General features: G+C 53.4%; 2 protein-coding genes across 7 annotated transcripts in view; one reads left to right on the top strand and one right to left on the bottom strand.

The window, feature by feature from the left end:
- The window catches only part of EVC2 (EvC ciliary complex subunit 2), a 134,028-nt gene extending 130,644 nt beyond the window's left edge, over window positions 1–3,384 (bottom strand). For 2 of the 3 annotated variants that reach the window (XM_060655459.3, XM_060655461.3), the window contains exon 1: window positions 3,080–3,383. In XM_060655459.3, coding sequence (XP_060511442.3) covers window positions 3,080–3,280 — 201 coding nt within the window. In that variant the 5' untranslated portion in view covers window positions 3,281–3,383. Of the gene's footprint in view, window positions 1–3,079 lie in introns of all 3 variants that reach the window. The other variant, XM_060655460.3, reaches the window with a different exon arrangement.
- Window positions 3,385–5,499: 2,115 nt separating this feature from the next.
- Window positions 5,500–19,560, top strand: part of EVC (EvC ciliary complex subunit 1) — a 74,424-nt gene continuing 60,363 nt past the window's right edge. For 2 of the 4 annotated variants that reach the window (XM_078446269.2, XM_078446268.2), the window contains exons 1-3: window positions 5,500–5,886; window positions 11,950–12,072; window positions 18,552–18,635. In XM_078446269.2, the coding sequence (XP_078302395.2) occupies window positions 5,713–5,886; window positions 11,950–12,072; window positions 18,552–18,635 (381 nt within the window). In that variant the 5' untranslated portion in view covers window positions 5,500–5,712. Of the gene's footprint in view, window positions 5,887–8,354; window positions 8,617–11,949; window positions 12,073–18,517; window positions 18,636–19,560 lie in introns of those variants that run through there. The other 2 variants (XM_078446271.2, XM_078446270.2) reach the window with 2 other exon arrangements.

Below are 19,560 nucleotides of genomic sequence, written 5' to 3'. Positions count from 1 at the left end.
GGGTCTCCTCATACCGCATCGCCATGACCTCCTTCCAACGCCACATCTCCTCCCCCCGCCCCCTTCCATGTTTTAGGACCCTTGTGATTACATCAGCACCAGCCAGATAATCCAACGACCTCTCTCTCTTTTGAGGTCAGCTGATTAGTAACCATCAGCAACGTAAACTCCCCTTTGCAAGGTAACCTAACACATTCACTGGTTCCGGGATCGATGTGGAGGTCTTTGGGGGGCAATGCTCTGCCTACACCGAGCCCCTCCCTCCCTTTAGTGCTCTCCTCCCCTGACTTCTGGGTCGCAGTCTTGGTTGCCTTCCTGTCACACCAGCCACACCTTCTCATCTCCTTTGCTGGATCCCTCCTTCTTCCTGCCTAGCCACCAGCTCCAGGGCGCTGCCTTAAGGCCTCCCTCTTCCCAATCCCCGCTTCCCCCCAAGGTGAGCTCAGCCATTTCTCAGCTGACCACTGCCCGGCGTCACCAGTTCGGATCCCTCCCCCAAGTCCAGACTTGCCCATCTAACACTTGCCCATCTAACACTCCACTGTATGCCCACCTCAGAGGCAAACTGAACTCGGCAAGACCAGAACCGAATTCCTAATGTAGCCAATGGTATCTCTATTCTTCCACGTGGTCAGGCGGAAATCCTTGGCCTCATCCTTGACTCCTCTGTCTCTCTCTCTCTCTCTCTCTCTCTCTCTCTCTCTCTCTCTCAATCCACAGCCACTGGCTCCACCTTCGAAATACATCAGAAACCCCTGTTTCTAACCACCCTGGTCCAGCATCCCTCCACCTTGGCCTGGTCTCCCAGTCACCTCCACTCTTGCTCTCACTTCTGCTCTCGGTCCTCTATCCTCTTCCCTGCCCCCAGGACAGGGGGAGGCGGGGGTTCTTTAGAAAGATGAGCCACAGCGTGTCACTTTCCAGCTCAACACTCACCTGCCTTCCACCTTGCTTAGAATCACAGCCGGGATCCTGAGCATAAGCCACGGGACCTTTCCTGATCTGCCACTCCTCACCCTTCTGGCCTCATCACCTCCGTACCTCCCCCCCCTCGCTCTGTCGACCCCCCTGCCTCCTTGTTGGTCCTGGGCCACACCAGGTACACCCCACCTCTGGCCTCTGGCGTGGCACTCCAGAAGGCTCTTCTCCTGGACATGGCCTTGCCCTCCCTCATTCCACCCAGGGCTCCGCTCACCTGCCACCTCCTCAAAGCGCCCACCCTGACCACTCGACTAGACAGCACTCACTGCTGTCTTTCCCAGCCCACTCTGCCCACTGTATTTCTCTCTGCAGCCTAAACCACTGCCTGGCACCACTGTTGAGGCCTTGTCCTGCCCCAGGAATGCAGACTTCCTAAGAGGAGAGACTGCTTGTTCTCTTATATCCCAAACAGGGCCTGGCACCTAGAAACTTGTCCGTAAACACCAGAAGTGAACGGCTAACTCAGAAGCGTCTTGTCCACTCAACCCTTCAAGGCCTTCTCTCCTTCCAACGAACTTTCGACAGAACTTTCCGCCATGGTGAGAATGTTCTATAGTCCGTGCCTCTAGCACACATGGCCATTAAGCACTTGAAATGTTTACGTTTAAATAACCACAAGTGGCTAGTGGCTCCCGTGCTGGACAGAGCATTACTTAGGCCATCTGGGAAATGGTTGTAACCACCTCTCAGTTTATCCTTTGCAGGAAGGGACAGATAATAAGATAACACTAAGCATTTATCTTCAGGTTTTCAAAGCACTTTCTTGTGGAGCCTAGCAACAAGTGTCCACAAGAATGTTCCGGCATTGGTTTCTCAGAGCAAGTGCGGAGCAGGCCAGGTGAGGGGGCTCTGAACACGGGGACCAGAGTGAGAGCACGGCACGGGCCTGGGGGGATGGGTGGCTCCCCGGCCGGATTTTGTCCTCTGCAAAATGGGCCAGACACGTCCCACCTCACGGGACAGGAGTACATGAAAGGACCCTGTGAAATGTTGCCATGGGGACTTTTCAAAAGCTCAGTAAATCAACGGTGTTATTACTTTGTCTTCTCTAGTGAATATCTAATAATAGAAAATGAACAGAATCTCCTTGAAGGGCCCTAAAAACCTGTAGCACATGTAGCAAGCACCTTGGGGCCTGCAGGCATTGAACCCAACAGGACCAGGGAAGCCAGACCCTGGGGGAGGATGGGGAGGACCCCAAGGCCTGAGGGGAGAGGACACTGAAAAGGGCAGTTCTGGGAACAGAAGCCTAACTCTCCCAGGGATTGGTGGGAGGGGGGTGTGGGCTGGGGAGGAAAGTGGTCATAAGTATATCGCACACCACAGACAGATCCCCCATCCTGGACGTCAGCCATCTGGGGGAAATGAGTGGGAGAGAGCACAAATTAGGGGGTGGGGGAGACTCAGAAGAAACAGTCACCAAAGGCCGGAGGCTAAGTAGTGGGGACTGAAGCTAAGGGCTGGAGCGGGGTGCAGAAAGTCCAGCGGATTGGGTAAGGGGGGGCAGGACGCAGAACTGATGGCCACTTTTGGAGGCAGGGGAAAGGGGAATCTAGGGAGAGAGCCAGGGCTCTGTGCCTTCCCAGGTTGGTGGCCACAGTGGGAGGGGAAGGTGGGAAGTGGGTAAATTCAGCAACCAAGACGGTCAATGAAACTCCAGCCAGGAATCCCAACTGGGCTTCTAACAGCCGCTGCACTCCAGGCGTGCTCCCCTCTGCGGACGCTGCACCCAAGCGAACTCGCCTACCTCGGCACCCACCCGCGGGGTGGTCGCTGCAAAGGCTCACAGACCAGGAATCGGGAGGCACAGGAAGTGAAGCGACTTTGCCCAGGTCACAGGGCTTTTAGGCTTCGGAGCGAGATTCGACCCAGGCGGCCGGCAAAGCCTAAGCCCGCAGACACCGCGCGCGCTGCTCCTTTCCTGGGACTTCGCGGGTCTGAGCGCGATACACTAGAAACACCCGAAGCGTCCTACTCGGAGCTTGCCCTCCCCTCCCTCCGATAGTCTCCCCAACTCGAAGGGGCCTCCCCGCGCCGGTGTAGACGAAGCCCGGCCCGGCCTGAGTCCGACCGGAGACGGGGGAAGCGCCCTCCTTACCTGCGCAGTCCGCTCGGGCCCCGCCCGGGGAGCTGCGGGGAGACCCGAGGGACGCTGCCGTCCGAGGGGGCGCCCGAGGGCACCCGGGCCCGCGGGGAGCCGGCCTCGGCCTCCGGGCCCAGCGGGCAGCGCCAGGGCTGCGGCCAGGAGGCCCCCGGCCAGCACCCACGTGGCGCTCCCCGCGACGCCCGCCGCGCCCATCGCCCCTCCGGAACGGCGACCCCAAGGTGGCGGGCGCGGCTGAGTCGCCGGAGCTTCCGGACCCCAGGCCCGCCCCGCCGCCGAGCATGCTCAGTTCGAGCCGCCGCGGAAAGTTTTCTGGAACACGCTCGGGCATCTGGGACTGGGCGGGCTGGGAGGAGGCTGGGTGGGGGACGGGCGTGGGGCGGAGGGCGGGAGCGAGCCTGGGGCCACACTTGGGTTTGCTCGCGCCACGCCTGGGAGCTCCTCTCTACCCAAATCAGATCCGGATCGGGTCACTCGTCTTCTCCCAAAGATTTCAGAGGCTCCAAGTGCCCCTCCACTGATGCCTCCCGGTTCTCAGCTCAGACCCATCTCCTCCGGGGAGGCTTCCGTGACACATGCACACACCGGGCTGCCCCCAAAGCCTGCTCCAGACCCACCAAACCCTTATCAGAGAACGGAGAAGCATCTAGAGAGGCAGATAGCCCTGTGTCCTGGAGAGCCCTGAGGGGACAGGACAAGATAAAGAGGGGCTGGGAGGGAGACTCGGGGATCAGGAACCAGAGGGAAAGGCTACTCTCACTTTCTATTGGATTTAGTTCAGCCCCATTGGGCTCATATTTCCTGAACCCTTACTGTGGATTAGCCCCTGGACCTGCCTAGGTATCTATCAGTTTCCAGGGCAGAGAGTTAGTTACCCAGCCACTGTGGGGAACGGGAGAGAGGGGATTTGGTGCCTGGAGCCAGGAGGCAGCCGGTGAAGAAACTCCTTGAACTGTCCAAGGGGGTATGGTTGTAGAGAAGGAAGGGGCCACAGATATCGGGAGAGAGCCAGGTAGAGTAGTCTCTCTGCTTCCTCTTGCTTTCCCTGAGTCCTCAGTGACCTGCTCCTTGGGGAGAAGTTTCCTATCCTGCAGTCTGTCGAGCAGCCTCAGGCCAGTAAGACTGGCACCTGTCCGTTCCTTCTCCCCCAACCCCTCCAAGGACAGGCCCTCCCTGACTCGACACAGACAAGGCAGTGGGGTTTGAGAGTCTGAAAATGTATTAGCCAGGCTCCCCACAAGAGGTACCACTGCCCTGGGGGGGTAGGGGGTATCTGGCAGGATGCCAGGAGTGAGCCAAGGCCGAAGGCTAGATGCCAGCATATTGCTGAAGCATCCGTTCTATTTGACATGAGTAATTTACAGGGTGGTTTTAAGAGCCAAACAACTTTACAATAAAGTAAAACGCAAAGAACACTGCATTTAAAAAATAAGTTCTTAATGTCCGAAGAAACAGCCAGCATAAAAAGCAAGAACTTCAGGTTGTTTGCCCCATACACGTTCCCAGAAGCCTTGGAGATGCTTCTAAGGAAACATTTAAGTAGTGGAGAGTGCGAGCTCTGAAGCCAGCCAGACACGGCTGTTAATGTATCTGTCTCATTTCCTAGTTGCGAGACCTGGAATGAGCAACTCTTCCTCTCTGGGTGTCCATTTATTATATAAAAAGTAAAACCGGGTAATAGTTCCCACCTTGCCCACCTGGAAGGTTCATGAGGTAATGCCTCAGTAAATGTTTGCTCAAGCAAAGAGCAGATGGTGAATTCCTCGAGTTGTTTATCTCCCCGCACAGCCGTGAGATATCCGGTGTCTGGACCTCGTCTGGTCCCTTGCGGGCCTGGGGCTGGTTCCATCAGCAGGTTCTCTGTGAAGACTGAGCGAATGAATGACCACGCAGTGTCTCGTTCCTAGTGCGGGCTGGGTGTAACAATCCTGTCTCTACACATTATCATAGAGGAAACTATTGACTATCCATAGAAGGGGATTAAAACAGGAGCCTTCAGGCTAACAAGTTCAGAGGCAGTGGCGGACTGTGTGGTCCACAGACGGCCGACCGGTCCGGGTGAGGAGCGGGACTGGAGTCGGACTCTCACTAGGTCACTTAGCCGCCGTGACCCTGAGCTTCCTCGTCTGGAGAGTAGGCGGAGAATAAGTACCCATCCCGGAGGGCTGTTGAGAAAGTTACTGACATCAACAGGCTGAATGCTTAGCCCATCTTACACGCTCGAGAAACTTAACCGAGCAACACCGTCCTCCGTGGCTGGGGGACCCCCCTCCCCACCTCCTTCGTTCCCGGGAAGCCAAGAGGCCCCGGGGACTCCCCTGGCCGAGCCGCGCGCCTCGCTCCAGGCATGCTCAGTGCGAGGGCAGGCCGGGCGGGGGGCGGCTCCAACTTTTGGGCGGACCACCCAGGCTCCTCCCTCCGGCCGGGCCGCGCCGGGAAGGGGGAGCGGAGCCGGAGGCTGGAGAGCGCGCAGGCCGGAGGAGTCGGTGGAGCGCGCCGCGCCCCTGCCCGCCCGGTCTCCGAGTTCGCTTGTCGCCGAGCTGGCGGGGACGGTGCCCCGGGCGGCGGGCCGAGGCGGCGCGCGGCGGCGGGGGCGATGCGGCCCGCCCGCCGCCTGAGCGCCCCCGATGGCCCGCGGCGCGGCGGCCTGCGGGAGCGACGCGCGGCTGCCGCTGGGCCGGGACGCAGTGCGGCCGGCGCCCGCGCTGCTGGCCCCCGCCGTGCTGCTGGGCGCCGCGCTCGGCCTCGGCCTCGGCCTCTGGCTCGGCTGCCGCGCAGCCCGCCCGCGCCCACGGCACCAGGTGGGTAGGTTGGCGGGACGCGCGGGTGTGGGACGCGCGCGGCGCGGGCCTCCTGCGCCCCGTGCGCACTCGAGCGAGATCGCGGGCAATGAGCGCACCTGGTTCTGCCCTGGGAAGGGGGCTGGAGATCCATTCCAGAGTGGGGGAGGGGAGGGCGGCGGTGGAGTGACAGGAGGACACCGCCCTGGGGCCCCCAGAAGGGGCTGCTCCGTCCTACTCCGCCGTGCGTTCACAGACAGCCGCTAAAGCGCTCTGGGCCTCAGTCTCCACATCTGTGGCACCACGGGATTGGATTAGCAGCTGGCCGAGGGGCCCGGCTGAGCACGGTGGACGGGGTGGGGTGGGGGGGCTGCGATCCCTACCCATCCTTTCTGCTTCCTGCTGGGTGGGTGACCCAACTAGCCTCTGTAGACCCGGCTGCCACCCTGGTATGCATTCATGCATTCATTCATTCACTCATTCATCCCTACAAAGTTTGATGAGCGCCTTCTGGCAGCCACCGTCCTGAGGGGCTGAGACGCCACATTCCCGTGCAGGGTAGACCCCGCCCTTGCTGCTGGAGGTTCACAGCCTCCAGAAAAAGGCTGCAAGTAAACATTTGATTGTAACACAACCTGCTGAGCTCCGTGATGGGAAACCATACTGCTACCACCTGCTGACTGCTGACTGTGTGCCGGGCCCTCAGCCGGATCGTCTACCTGAATTATCTCATTGAATCCCCAAAACAGCTTTGTGAGTTTGTTCTGTCAGTGACCCCACTGTGCGTTTGAGGACACTGAGGCACAGAGAGGTGAAGTGACTTGCCAAAGTGACAGATGCGTGTCTAAGCCCAAAGTCACTGTACTCTCCATGAGAGGCAGTGGTCACAGGCTAGATGCACGAAGGGGATTGGTGGGGGCTTCGCGTGACCTTTGTTGCGGGATGGGGTGTCGTGCGGAGAGGTCTGGCATACAGCAAGGCGTTCATTCGATCAGGAGTGACGTGATCACTGTCTTGGGTCCTTGCAGCTTTGACCTCTTTGAAGGATAAAGTCTGGTAGGATCTGAGTTGAGGTGTGTGGTCTTGTTGCCTGAGTTCCTGGCCCATTGGAGAAGGAGACAAGCCCAGCAGGTGGAAATGCGGGCTCTTTCATATTGCCCCTGGACTTCGGGGGAGCGTTTTTGCTGGAAAGGAGTGATAAAGGCTGAAAGTAAAATGTGTTGAATGCTTATGGGCAAGGTTGAGGTTGTCACATCCCGCTGGTGATTAAGGGACACTGAGAGACCTCGGCTTCTTGTGTGAAGAGAGAGGTTACACGTACAGAGCCTTTGCTGGGTGACCTGTTCCGAGCCAAGCGCTTGTGGGATTTGGGTTCTATGTTCTCGCTCCAGACCTCTGAGTGGGGGAACTGTCATTATCCTCACATGCCAGGTTAGGAAATCGAGGCTCCACAACGTTGTTCTCGGTCCAGGGCCACGTGGTGAATAAACAGGGGGGCTGGATTTCAACCCCAGTCTGTCTGAACACCTAAATCAGAGCCGAAAGCTCTGAAGGCCATCTGCTACTTGGTGCGGTAACGGTCAGTCTCTGTCTTGGTCTGTCCGGGCTGCAGTAACAAAATACCATATGCTGTGTAGCTTACAAACCACAGAAACTTATTTCTGACAGTTCTGGAGGCTGGAAGTCCCAGATCAGGGGCCAGCACGGCTGGGTTCTTGGTGAGTGCCTCTTCCAGGTTGCAGACTGCTGACTTCTCACTGTCCTCAGAGAGTACAAGGGTCGGGGACTCCCCGGGACTCTTTTGTAAAAGCACTCCTCCCTTTCGGGAAGACTGGACCCTCCGGAACTAATCACCTCCCAAAGGTCCCACCCCCAAATGCCATCACCTTGTGAGTTGGGGTTTCAGCCTGTGAGTGGGGGGTGGGGCACAAACCTTCACACCATAGCGGTGGCCCGGTGGCCCGTGTCACAGCTGAGGCTCACGGGGTTTGGGTTTGTGCAGCTGGCCACTAAGGCCTGCATTAGTCCGGTTGAAGGTCATGGTGGCTCAGACTAGGGCAGTAGCCTTAGAGGGGGCTCTGGCTCCAGGGTAGGGCTGACGGGGTTTTCTGATGATTTGGATGGGACCTTAGGAACAGCCTTCTTTATTTTTTTGAAGTTTATTTATTTATTTTTGAGAGAGAGAGGGAGAGAATATGTGTGCATGGAGGGGGGGAGGTTTGGCAGAGAGAGAGGGAGAGAGAGAATCCCAAGCGGGCTCTGCTCTGCCATTGCAGAGTCTGACACGGGGCTCGAACTCACGAACTGGGAGATCGTGACCTGAAATCAAGAGTCAGATGCTTAACCAACTGAGCCACCCAGGCGCCCCAGCAACAGCGTTCTACGTCGACTCCTTTTTTCCTCTTCTCTTCCCTACATCTCTTTTTCTAAAATGCCCACGCAGCAATCTGACTGTCTGGGTTAAAAACCTCCAGTGACTGCTGGTCGCCTACAGAAGATTATGTCCGATTTCCCAGCGTAAGGAAATGGAGTACAAGGTGATCACCTTCCCTGGGACATCCAGCCTCAACACAAGGTGCCCAGGCACCCACAGCATCCTGTTCTCCAGCCACCCAGTATCTCCTTGCTTCTCCACTTCTGCACACTCATTCTCTCTGCCTGCAGTGACCTTTCTCGGCTTTCCCTGCTCTCTGACCTTTCCCGCGCTGATCCTTCAGGAGGCAGAGAAAAGACCCCCTCAGGCTAGATGAGGTACTTCTTCCCTCCTGCGTGCTGGGTTCCCTGTTCTCCTCTGGTCCAGGTCACCCAGCTCATAATTTTACCTTGCTCCGCTTTCTTTCTGTTGTTTTCCTTTTCCTTTGTGCGTTCGTTGTATCTATTTCATCATCAAAACTTTTTATTTGCGTTGGCATTCTACCTGCTCATCGAGTGTTTGCTTACCCCGGCTCAGAAAGCAACGCGTCCAACTCTTTCAGCTGGTTTTAGGGTAATTTTCTTCCCCTTTCTAAAGAACTTGCTTCCCCGGCTCCTTCTTGCATTTTTGGCTTCAGGCATAGCGTTGACTTCACACTGCGGACCCCCGGACCCCCCGGGAGGGTTCAGCTCTCTTTTCTTCTGTTTCATATGCACACCCACCCCAGCCGCCACCACCACCCTCCCTGTGTGGCTATTGGGTAATTTTGTTTCAATCAGTGTTCAGTGTTCCCTTTGTCAGGATTCTGGAAGCACTTTTTCACCGTGAGTCAAGGATCAGCTGCAATTGTGATTACTTTCCTTTTTCTCACTGCCTTTTGTTTTCGCTGAAATTAATAGTTACCCAGGTTTTTTTCCATTTGCTTCGATTCTCCTGCTCATTCATATAACACCGAACACCCCTCCTTTTATACACATTTCTTGTCGAGACACTTGAGGGCGTTAAGCATTTGATAGGTTTTATCTTCTTGCAAACACCGGGAAACTTCTCGCCTGCTCCCGTCTCAACCGGGTTGGCTCTCTGGACCACTGTGACTCATTTGGACCAAACCAGCAACAGCATTTCCTGGGAGCTTGTTAGAAATGCCAGTTCCTGGGCCCCATCCCAGACTCACTGATGAGAATCTCTGGAGGTGGGTAATCTCCACTTACATTTAAGGAGCCCTCCCAGGGACCGTTTTGTTTTTCAACATCAAGCAGCGGATACTCTAGGCTTTTGCTGTCACCAGTGGGACCTCTCTGGCCGTCACCCTGGAACGTCTTCACCTCCCTGTAGTTACATCCTCTTCCAGGGATCTCCTGCACTGTCTTCCTGGGCTAATCTCCTCACGTGGGTAGAGCATGAACTCCTGGATCTTCCTGCGAGAGAGATAGAGGGAGGTGCTTTTGAGAACTTCTGTGTCTGGAAGTATCTGTGTCCTTCTGTCTTTACACTTAGCTTGGTGAGAGCAGTTAGGTTGTGGACGCCAGGCTGGGAATAACCCCCCTTCCCCCGCCAACCCGGGAATCTTGAAGGCATTTTTTTCCCCATTGCCTTCCAACTGCCATTGTTGATGTGGAGACATGGGATTTTGTTCTGATCGCTGATAACTTTGTTTTGTTCCCCTGGAGAATCTGGAAGGAAGTATCTTTGCTCCCAGCTTAGAAGAGGCACCAGGATGGATGTTGTTGACAATCAATAGATTCCCCTCCCTCCTACTGTGTATTCAGGAGGCCTTATGATGTGGAAACTCACTCTCTTTGATGATTCTTTTCCTTTTTTTTTTTTTAAATTTAATTAAATTTTAATTAAATTAAATTTTAATTTAATTTTCACTGAGGATATTATAGTTGCTTGATTCATTTGAAGTTTTCTTTTTGCCCACACAGCATCTATGTTTGGTTCACTTTTTCTTTTGGTTTGTTTGGGGTTTCTCTTTCATTTAGAGTTTGTCCTCAAGTGGCTGGCGATCCTTGGCTTCCTGGTTGTTTTTCACTGGGGAGCAAAATAATGATGCCCCCGTGTGGAGTGGGTGAGGTTTATCTCCTGCAGTCGCTACCATAGGATGATCTGATTAGGTGCTTGCCTGTGGAACCCTTGTATTGGTCAGCCGTAACTGCCAAACAAACAATCCCTGAGTCCTTGGCTTCATCATCTACACCTCTCTACCACACCCCACGCTGGTGCAGCCACAGGGCTTCTTTGGACACGCTCCTGCCACAGGGCCTTTGCACTTGTGGTGTCCTCTCCTGGAAAGCTTTTCCTGAGCTATCTGAATAGCTGGCTCTCTCACTAAAAGCTTTTTCTCAAATGCCACCTTGGCCAAGAGGCCTTCTCCTCCTATTGCTCTCCATCCTCCTGTCCTACGTCATTTTTTTCTGTACCACTTACCACCCCTACTCTCTACGTATTTATTTATGTCGCCCTGTCACTGGAATGTAAGCTCCATGAAGGCAGGGGCTTTGTTTACTTCCTTCATTACTCCATTCCCAGTGACTAGAATAAGCCTGAGGCTTAGTGATGCTTCGTAGCAGTTGCTGACTAATTCAATGACCAACGGGCGATATTTCTTCAAGGCAAAGATTATATCCATGAGCAGCCCCAAGAGGGGCTTGATACGTGTCTCTGGCGTGATGGGATTTTAAATACGGTTGATAATCATGACCTATGAGATCACTGCAAAGCCAGAATTAGCAAAGACTCCATCATTGCTCCCAGGGGAGACACAGGGCTGGGTTCCTGGAAGACTCCGGCCACAGCATCTTCATTAACCAGCCAATATGTAACTTTGTCTTATGTGTGTTTCTATTTAGCACATATTGTTGATGCATTAACATTGAACTCACGGCCAACAGCACTATCGCTCATGCCTGAACGAAGCTTATCCAACACGTGCATTTTCTCCGTGAGGCACACGCCAGCTTTCTTGCCCGTGGGAACACCGGACCACACTCCAGCACTACACTTAGGGGTTATTTTAAACAACTACATTAGCAACAGAAAGCACGGATGTGTGAGAGGAGAATGGCATTAAGAACAAAAGGGGCCACCTGTTTGCAGTAGGAGACCCTGACAATGTAGTCAGGCAGCTCAAATTCTCTCCACCCTGCACCTGCCCAGGAGTGACCCCCAAAAGCACCACAAGTGTTGATTTGGGGGGGGTTACAAATAATGTCAGCAAGTAAGCAAATTTACAAATACAGAACCTTTCCCATAATGAGGATCAGCCGTGGTTCCCAATACAAACCATTCTATACTGTACCGTTACCTGAAATATTTTCTTAAACGCATCCAGTGGCATTATGGGGGTTAGCAGGAAAATTAATATTGATGGGCTGTTTCCCGCAGTAAGCTGTTACCCCAAGGAGCTCACAGGCTGCCAGGGGCCACCAACCCAGAAGAACAATGGAGTGACTTTTGATCCAGTGGGGATGGGACAGTCATGAAGGCTGTGTGGCTGACCCGACCCCGGGCGGGGGCAGGAGGCAGGAGGCAGGGCGCTACGCACAGAGGGGCCAGGCAGAGGCACGGAGATGTGCACACGTTGGGTGAGGAGGTGACGGCTCGAGGTATGGGGGCACCAGGCTGACCGGCTTCCCTGTGTTCTCCCCACCCCCACCTTTGGATTTTAGAAAGACGATGCTCAGAGTCTGCTCAAGAATTTGGAGTCTAACGTACAGGACCCCTCGGAAACCGGCTCCCCGTCCGGGAGGAGGAAGAGACACGCACAGACATCGAAGGAGGAGGCTGTGGACGTAAGCCGCGTGTTTGGGTTTGTTTGCCGAGTCGCACGTTGGGTGTTGTGTGCCCTGCCTGGCAGCACAGATGTCATCCAGATGAGCCCCTGACAGATTTCCCAACAGGCTTCGTTCCTGCAGTATAATTTACATACAGCAAAGTGCACAAATTTTAAGTTTTCCACTTGTAGCCAACACCCCGATCTGGAACGTTCCGTCGCCCCAGAAAGCTCCCCCCCTGCTCCTTTCTTGTTTACCTTCCCCCTCCTTCCAGTCTACCACCTTCCCTGCTCCTTCCAGAAGTGGCAGGTGTGTGATTCCCATCACCACTGTGGTCTCACTGTTCTAGAATCCTGTGCTTTCTTGTGCTGACAGTGACTCAACACACTGCTCTCGAGGCTTTTACCGTATGGCTGCACTTATCAGTAATCCATCCCTTTTAATTTTTATTGAAAATTTTTTTTAATGTTTACTTCTTCCTGAGGTGGGGGAGGGGCAGAGAGAGAGGGAGACCCAGAACCCAAAGCAGGCTCCAGGCTCTGAGCTGTCAACACAGAGCCCCACGCGGGGCTCGAACCCACGAACTGTGAGATTCTTGACCTGAGCCGAAGTTGGAGGCTTAACCGACTGAGCCCCCCAGGCTCCCCCAATCTATCCTTTTAATTGCTTAGTCCACTGTGGGGATATATCACCATACGAGTTGTTTCCAGGGTTTGGCTCTTCTGAATGAGGCCTCTGTGAGTGTTTGTACGTAAGTTTGTTTCCATTTCGTTTTATTTCTTTTACGTGAATGTTAAGTAAATGTCCAGGAACTCGGGCTCTGGACCTCTTGATAGACATGTTGAAGGTGGATTCTCCCCGTTCCTTCCTCACTGGCCCCCACACTGCCCAGCCTGAGCTCGCCGTGGGGCATCATTTCATGCATGAGCTCTGTGGATAAGGAGGGCGTTTCTTCCAAAGGTGTGCTATTTCTAGACGCTTGCCGGTCCCCAGAAAATACTATGGATCCTGGCCATTTACCCTCAATTGCCCAAAGGTAAATATAGACATTTACACAGGTAGATAGGGAGAGAGAGAGAGAGAGGGAGAGGGAGGGATGGAGAACGTCCTGAGAAAAGGGGAAGACTGAACTGAGATTTTTTTTTTAGCACCTACTGAATGTCAGGCATTTTCACATATGTCACTTTTGAATGATGGTGAGCACTCGTGTAGATTACCCCCAAGCACCTCTCTGAGCAGCCCCACGAGGCAGATCTATCTTCCCGAGGATTCTGGACACAGGCTTCCCTTACGCGGCCCGATGGATGGATTAGCTGCCCTCGCGGGGCTGCAGCGGGAGCAGGCCCCTGGCACATAGGTGCTGTGTGTCCGGCTCATGCTCCCTGCCTCTCTGTCCCCAGGCGCTTGGTGTCCCCATGTGGCTGCACGTGCGTGTGTTGGTGCAGCTGTCTGTGTGTCCCTCTCTCTCGTGTCTCTCTGTCTGTCCGCATCTCCGTGTGTCTGTGTGTCTTTCCCTCACCCTCTGGCCCTCTGGCCCTATCATCCGTGTTATCAAAACCATGCTCCCAACAGTGGGAACATACGTGTGCACGAGAACGTGTGCACCGTGTTCATGACAAGGAACGAAATCCTAGTACCTGCTTCAACACGAATGGAGCCTGAAGATATGCTGACTGAAAGAAGCCAGTCACAAAAGACCACCTATCAGAGGATTCCATTCATATAAAATGTTCGGAACAGGTACATTTACAGGGACAGAAAGGAGGTTGGTGGTTGCTTGGGGAGGAGGGTGTGGGAGGGAGAGAGGTGACAGCGAAAGGGTTTCTTTTGGAGACGGTAAAAGTGTTCCCCAATTGACTGTGGTCATGGCTGTGCATAGCTGTGAATATGCTAGAAATTGTTAAATTGCACGCTTTCTGTGGTTGAATTGCCTGGATACAACCCTGCTCACGCAGAGGGCAGCTTTGGAGATGATGAAAACACGACAGGCTTGGGGATCCAGGACCCCAGAAGCCGGCCCCAGTCCCGTCACCCGTTTGCTGTGTGGCATTGGACAAGAAACCTAACCTGTCTGATCACCTGCTAACTCTGCAAATATTCGGACTGCAGGACTGCAGCGATCTCTCAGCGTTTGCAGGGGAGCCCAGTCCTTTTACCTCCCTGGAAGCCCCACTCTATTTTTCCCAGTAACGCTTTACCTGTTAACTGTTTAGCTATGCCAGCCGATGTCCATTATCTAGCTAATAATTGCCAAGAGTTAAGTTAAAGATCTGCCTGTTCCAGTGACCGGCTTTGCCAAAATGCCCTGCCTTCTGCAGGCTGAGCTTGTCAAGGAATGCAGCCAGGACTGATTCGGACCGGGCGAGCTGAGCTCTAACGCCGATGTCCTGAAATGCACAGAAAACCCAAGGCATTTGTGGCCCAGGCCACTCCTGGCATGAACCTCATTTCGATAAATAGCTCATGTCGGTCAAAAACAAACCGAAAACTCCAGAAGGCTCTGAGGCATGCCATTGCCCAGGATGAAGAGAGCTGGGGCGATGGCTCCTTTGTGGTCGCATCCACGCACTCACTGAAAGAACACCTTGATGTTGGTGAGCGAGATGCCTTTTCTTTTCCTGCGATTACGCTTTCACTAATTTTCTGAATAATTGCATTGCTTCAGCTGGGGAAGTTTTACATTGTGAACTTGCACTACGACCAATTTTCTGTATAATTGTATCGCTGCTGTTGGGAAGGTCATCAGAATTTGGAGGGCATCTGAACTTAATAAGAAAAGCTGTAAAAAGAAACAAAACCAAAACCAGCAGAAGCCAGTTTTCTCCTGGATTCCATTTGCCAAGCCCTTTCGGGCCCTTCATCCTGACAAACATCGTGACCGTCACGGGGTCGGTCCTCGGTGCTCGATGGGCTTGCATCCTGTGGGTGGATGGGGTGGAAACTGCAGGTGGATGGGGCGCATTCACAGGCTCCCCAGACGGATCGGGAACGCCTCAGCTGGACTTGACGCTTTGATGCGCAGGCCCGGCTTCTGCTTCCCTGTGTCTCGGGTGGACCCCAGCCTATTCATCCTGTTCTTCTAATTATGTTTTTCACATTAAGTGCAATTTTTGTTGTCTGTCTCCCCTGCAGGGCAGCGACCACGCCCTTCCTCTCATTTTCCACCCTTCCCATGCTGTGCTTTCTCTTCGCCTCTGTTTGTAAGAAGTTTAGAAAAGCACAGTGGTGCCCTCCGCTTCCCCGGTTTTCTCTGAGCAGGCGAGTGTCCACTGGAAAGCAGCCCGGACCGGCTTCCCGGGCGTGCAGCCCGCGCAAACACACAGGGCCTGAGCTCAGTCGGGCCCTGCTTCTGCTCTCTGGACCCTGCTGTCCTGAAATTCTTAATCACTTTCTGATAAGATGCACAACCCCCCATTTTCACTTTGTATTGGACCCCGCAAATTATGTAACCTGTTCTGAAATCAGCCTTTTCAATCTTACGGTCCTCCTTTGCCTTTGTACCTGCACAGCTTCAAGCAGAGATGGGGACTGGATGCTGGGGGCCAGGGCAGGCTTTGCCCTCCTCCCTCGGATCACAGGGAAGCCAGGAAGGGTTTTAAGCCGGCAGTGAGGGGGATTCCAAGTTCAAAAGATCATTCAGTTGCCACGTAGAGAATGAATTGGAAGGTATTAACCTCTGAGCCTTGCTGCATGAAATAGGGATGATGGAAATAGTACAGATCTCCCCAAACTGGCTGACGTGTGATAATTAAATGATCAAGAAGGCATTAAGAGCCTAGCACATAGTAGGCACTCAGTGCATGGACGGGAGCCAGTTATGAGGCTGTTGAAGCCCTTCGGGTAATTATGGTGGTGGCTGTGGCCAGGGCTGTGGGTCTGAGTGACATTTAGGAGTTTGAGTGTGGAATTTGTGGTTGATTTTACATGGCAGGTTGGGGTGTGGGAATAACAAAGTATCTCAGGATGTGGCCTGTGCTCCTGGAGGGTGGGGACACCAGCCCAGGGCTCTTCTCTACTGAACACCCACTTCCTTTTTAACCTCCTGGCTCTTACCCTCATTCTTTTTTGTATGACATTGAAGGAGGCAGAAAGGTGTCAGCCAAAGAGGAGGGAATCTGAGCTCAAATCCCGGTTCTGGCGTTTATCAGCTGTGTGACCTTGGGCTCACGGCTTAACTGCTCTGTGTCTCGTCTCCCCCATGAGAAATGAAGACAGTAGACTCAGCGGCGGGGCCCTTGGCGGTGGCACACGTGGGTGGTCTGCCCCATTCTCGTCATCTAAGTCTGTTTTTTGTGAGTCATGAAGCACAGGTGGAAATGACAAGGTCCAGCCCTCGCCATGTGGCTTCCACCCCCACCCTGCTCAGAAGGGCATCTCAGCGAAACCCACTTGGGAGGCGTCCTGGGCCACACCGCTGTCGGGTGCTGTCCCAGTGCCCGCATCATGAGGTAGTGGTAAATCTTTCTGTATCCCCTGTGATAGGGTATCTTATCCCGAGGTAAAGTTGGCAACAAGAAATCATTGGTTATGGAGCTCTTTCTTCAGAAATTTTGGTTGAACAGCGTTGCAGTAGATGCGGGTGCAGTTTTCGCCCGGCAGGTCGAGATTTCTCGTGGTCTGGAGCGCCAGGCTCCTGATTCGGCTGCCTGTTCACCATCATGCCCAGCAGGTGGTTTCCAAAACATTTACTCAGCACGCCCAGCAAAATGCAGGGGGTGGCTCCAGCAGAGGGAGATACAGAGAGGATGTGGGGAACCTTGAGCAGCCGGGAGTAAGTCTTTCCAGTTGCGGTCAGAGAAGGCTCCCCGGGAAGGCACCTCTTCCCCACCCTTGCTTCGCGGCTCTTCTGTCCCAGCAACTCTGCTGGGTGCTTTGTCTCACGGACCGAGGGGCACATACGGTACCTTGTTTTCTGTTTGGGAAGACTGAGGCTCAGAGAAGTGAAAAGACTTGCCCAACTGCTTTTCATTGAAGGCTCTGATCCAGAGGCTTGTGTGAATATTACCGTGTGTAAATGTTTACGCCCCTGGCAATGCTAAAACTACTCTGTTTTCTTTTCCACTAAAAGATGGTTCACAATTTTTAGGAACGCTCATAAATTTTTGTCATGTTATTTAAATACTTATTTCTTTCAAAGCTGAAGACTTGGAATTAAATAAGGAATGTGCTATATAACATCTACTCATCCACCCACCCATCCTTTCATCCATCCACCCATTTGTCTATATGTCCATCTATCCATCCAGCCACCTCTCTATCCACCTGTCAACCCATTCATCCATCCATCCATCATCCACCCACCCATTCATCCATCCGTCCATCCATCCATCCATCCATCCATCTATCCATCCATCCATCCATCCATCCGTCTATCCATCTATCCATCCATCCATCCATCTATCCGTCCATCATCCATCCATCCATCATCCATCCATCCATCCATCCATCTATCCATCCATCCATCATCCATCCATCATCCATCCATCTATCCATCCATCATCCATCCATCCACCCACCCATCCGCTTTCCCATCCACCTTCCCATTCACCCATTCATCCATCCACCCATTTGTACATATGTCTATCCACCCATTCACCCACCTCTCTATCTACCTATCCATCCATCCATCCATCCATCTATCCATCCATCTATCCATCCATCCATCATCCACCCATCCATCTGCCCATCATCCATCCATCCATCCATCCATCCATCTATCCATCCATCCATCCACCCATCCACCCACCTATCCCCTTTCCCATTCACCCATGCATCCATCCACCCACTTGTCCATCTGTCCATCCATTCACCTATTCATTTACCCATCCATTCATCCATCCATCCATCATCCATCCACCCATCCATCCATCCATCCATCCATCTATCCATCCATCCACCTACCCATCTACCTTCCCATTCACCCATTCATCCATCCACCCATTTGTCCATGTCTATCCATCCATTCACCCACCTCTCTACCTATCCACCCATTCATCTATTCATCCATCCATCCATCTATCCATCTATCCATCCATCCATCCATCCATCCTCCCATTCGCTTTCCCATCCACCTTCCCATTCACCCATTCATCCATCCACCCATTTGTCCATATGTCTATCCATCCATTTACCCACCTATCTACCTATCCACCCATTCATCCATTCATCCATCCATCCATCCATCCATCCATCCATGCATCCATCAGTCTGTCCATCCATCCATCCATCTACCCATCCATCCATTTTCCCATCCACCCATGCATCCATCCACCCATTTGTCCATCTGTCCATCCATCCACCTATTCATTTACCCATCCATCCACCCATCCACCCACCCATCCTTCTAACAAGTGATCACCTACTGGGATCTAAATGAGCCTGTTACAGTCCCTTTCCAAGGCCACTGTTACAAATGGGGTGTGGCATTTTTGTAACTCTTAGCGGTTTATCCTTCATTTTCTAGAAAGCACCCGATGCCATGTGTTCTTCCTCCCCAGGAATGTGAGCCATCTTTCAACAGCAACATCACAGCATTTGCACTGAAGGCAAAAGTCATCTATCCCATCAATCAGAAGTTCCGGGTAAGAGTCCTCAGCTCCGTCTTAGAAACGCAATTATTCAGTAATGCCCTAGAGATGGGGGTAGGAGTGGGCAGTGGTTTTGGGTCCTCTCTGAGGGTTTTGTGGTAAGTCATTTTAATAAGGATAATTTTGAGGCTGTGGAATGGACTAAAACTTTAGGATGAATCCTCTTTATGACAGCATTGTCGGGGACAGGGTATAGCAAGGTGTCCCCAGGAACACCAGGGGCAGCACAGTAGGGCAGCACCCTACTCTTCTAGCAGTAACACAAACACCGGCCCCGACACAGTTCCTGGCATCGCTCCTCATTCACAGATCCCGCTTCCACCCTGCTGAACACTGACTGTGGGGCTGGCCCAATGCTAAGCATTTCTCATGCGTTAGGCATTTCCCATAAGGTAAATCATACTGTTATTGCCTCTTCATGCATAAGGAAACTGAGGCCCAGAGAGGCCAATGACCTGTGCGAGGTCCCCTGGCTATAGGTCTCTTACACCTGAAGCCAGGAATTCACCTGCGGTCAGGAGATTTGCAGACAGTAGCCCATCCCACGGTGCTTCTAGGAGCCCTTGGCTTTGAGACTGTCCCTGGAAGAAAGAGTCCCTGGTCCAGTACTGGAGGAAAATGTTGCCTGCTCTCCTGGCCGTAAACAAGATGGGCTCTGGGGTCACACAGACTCCATCCTAACTCTTATCTCGGCCGTTACTATGGGCTATTTTCTGACTCGGCCTCCTGTTTCTTCATCTGCAAATGGGGGTGATGGGCCCTCCTGCCTCCCCCAATTGTTTGAGGGTCAAATGGGATTATAGACATAGGGCTTAGCCCTGCATGTGGCAGCCAAGCACTCTGTACTTGTTCGGTTTCCTCAGTTATTATTTGCTTTTGAAGACAGCCAGAGCCAGGTTCTGCAAATCCCTGCCCCACA

This window comes from Panthera onca, chromosome B1 (assembly GCF_046562875.1).
Source record: "Panthera onca isolate mPanOnc1 chromosome B1, mPanOnc1 haplotype 2, whole genome shotgun sequence".
Taxonomy (NCBI): Eukaryota; Metazoa; Chordata; class Mammalia; order Carnivora; family Felidae; genus Panthera; species Panthera onca.
This window is presented reverse-complemented; position numbering and strand designations above follow the sequence as displayed.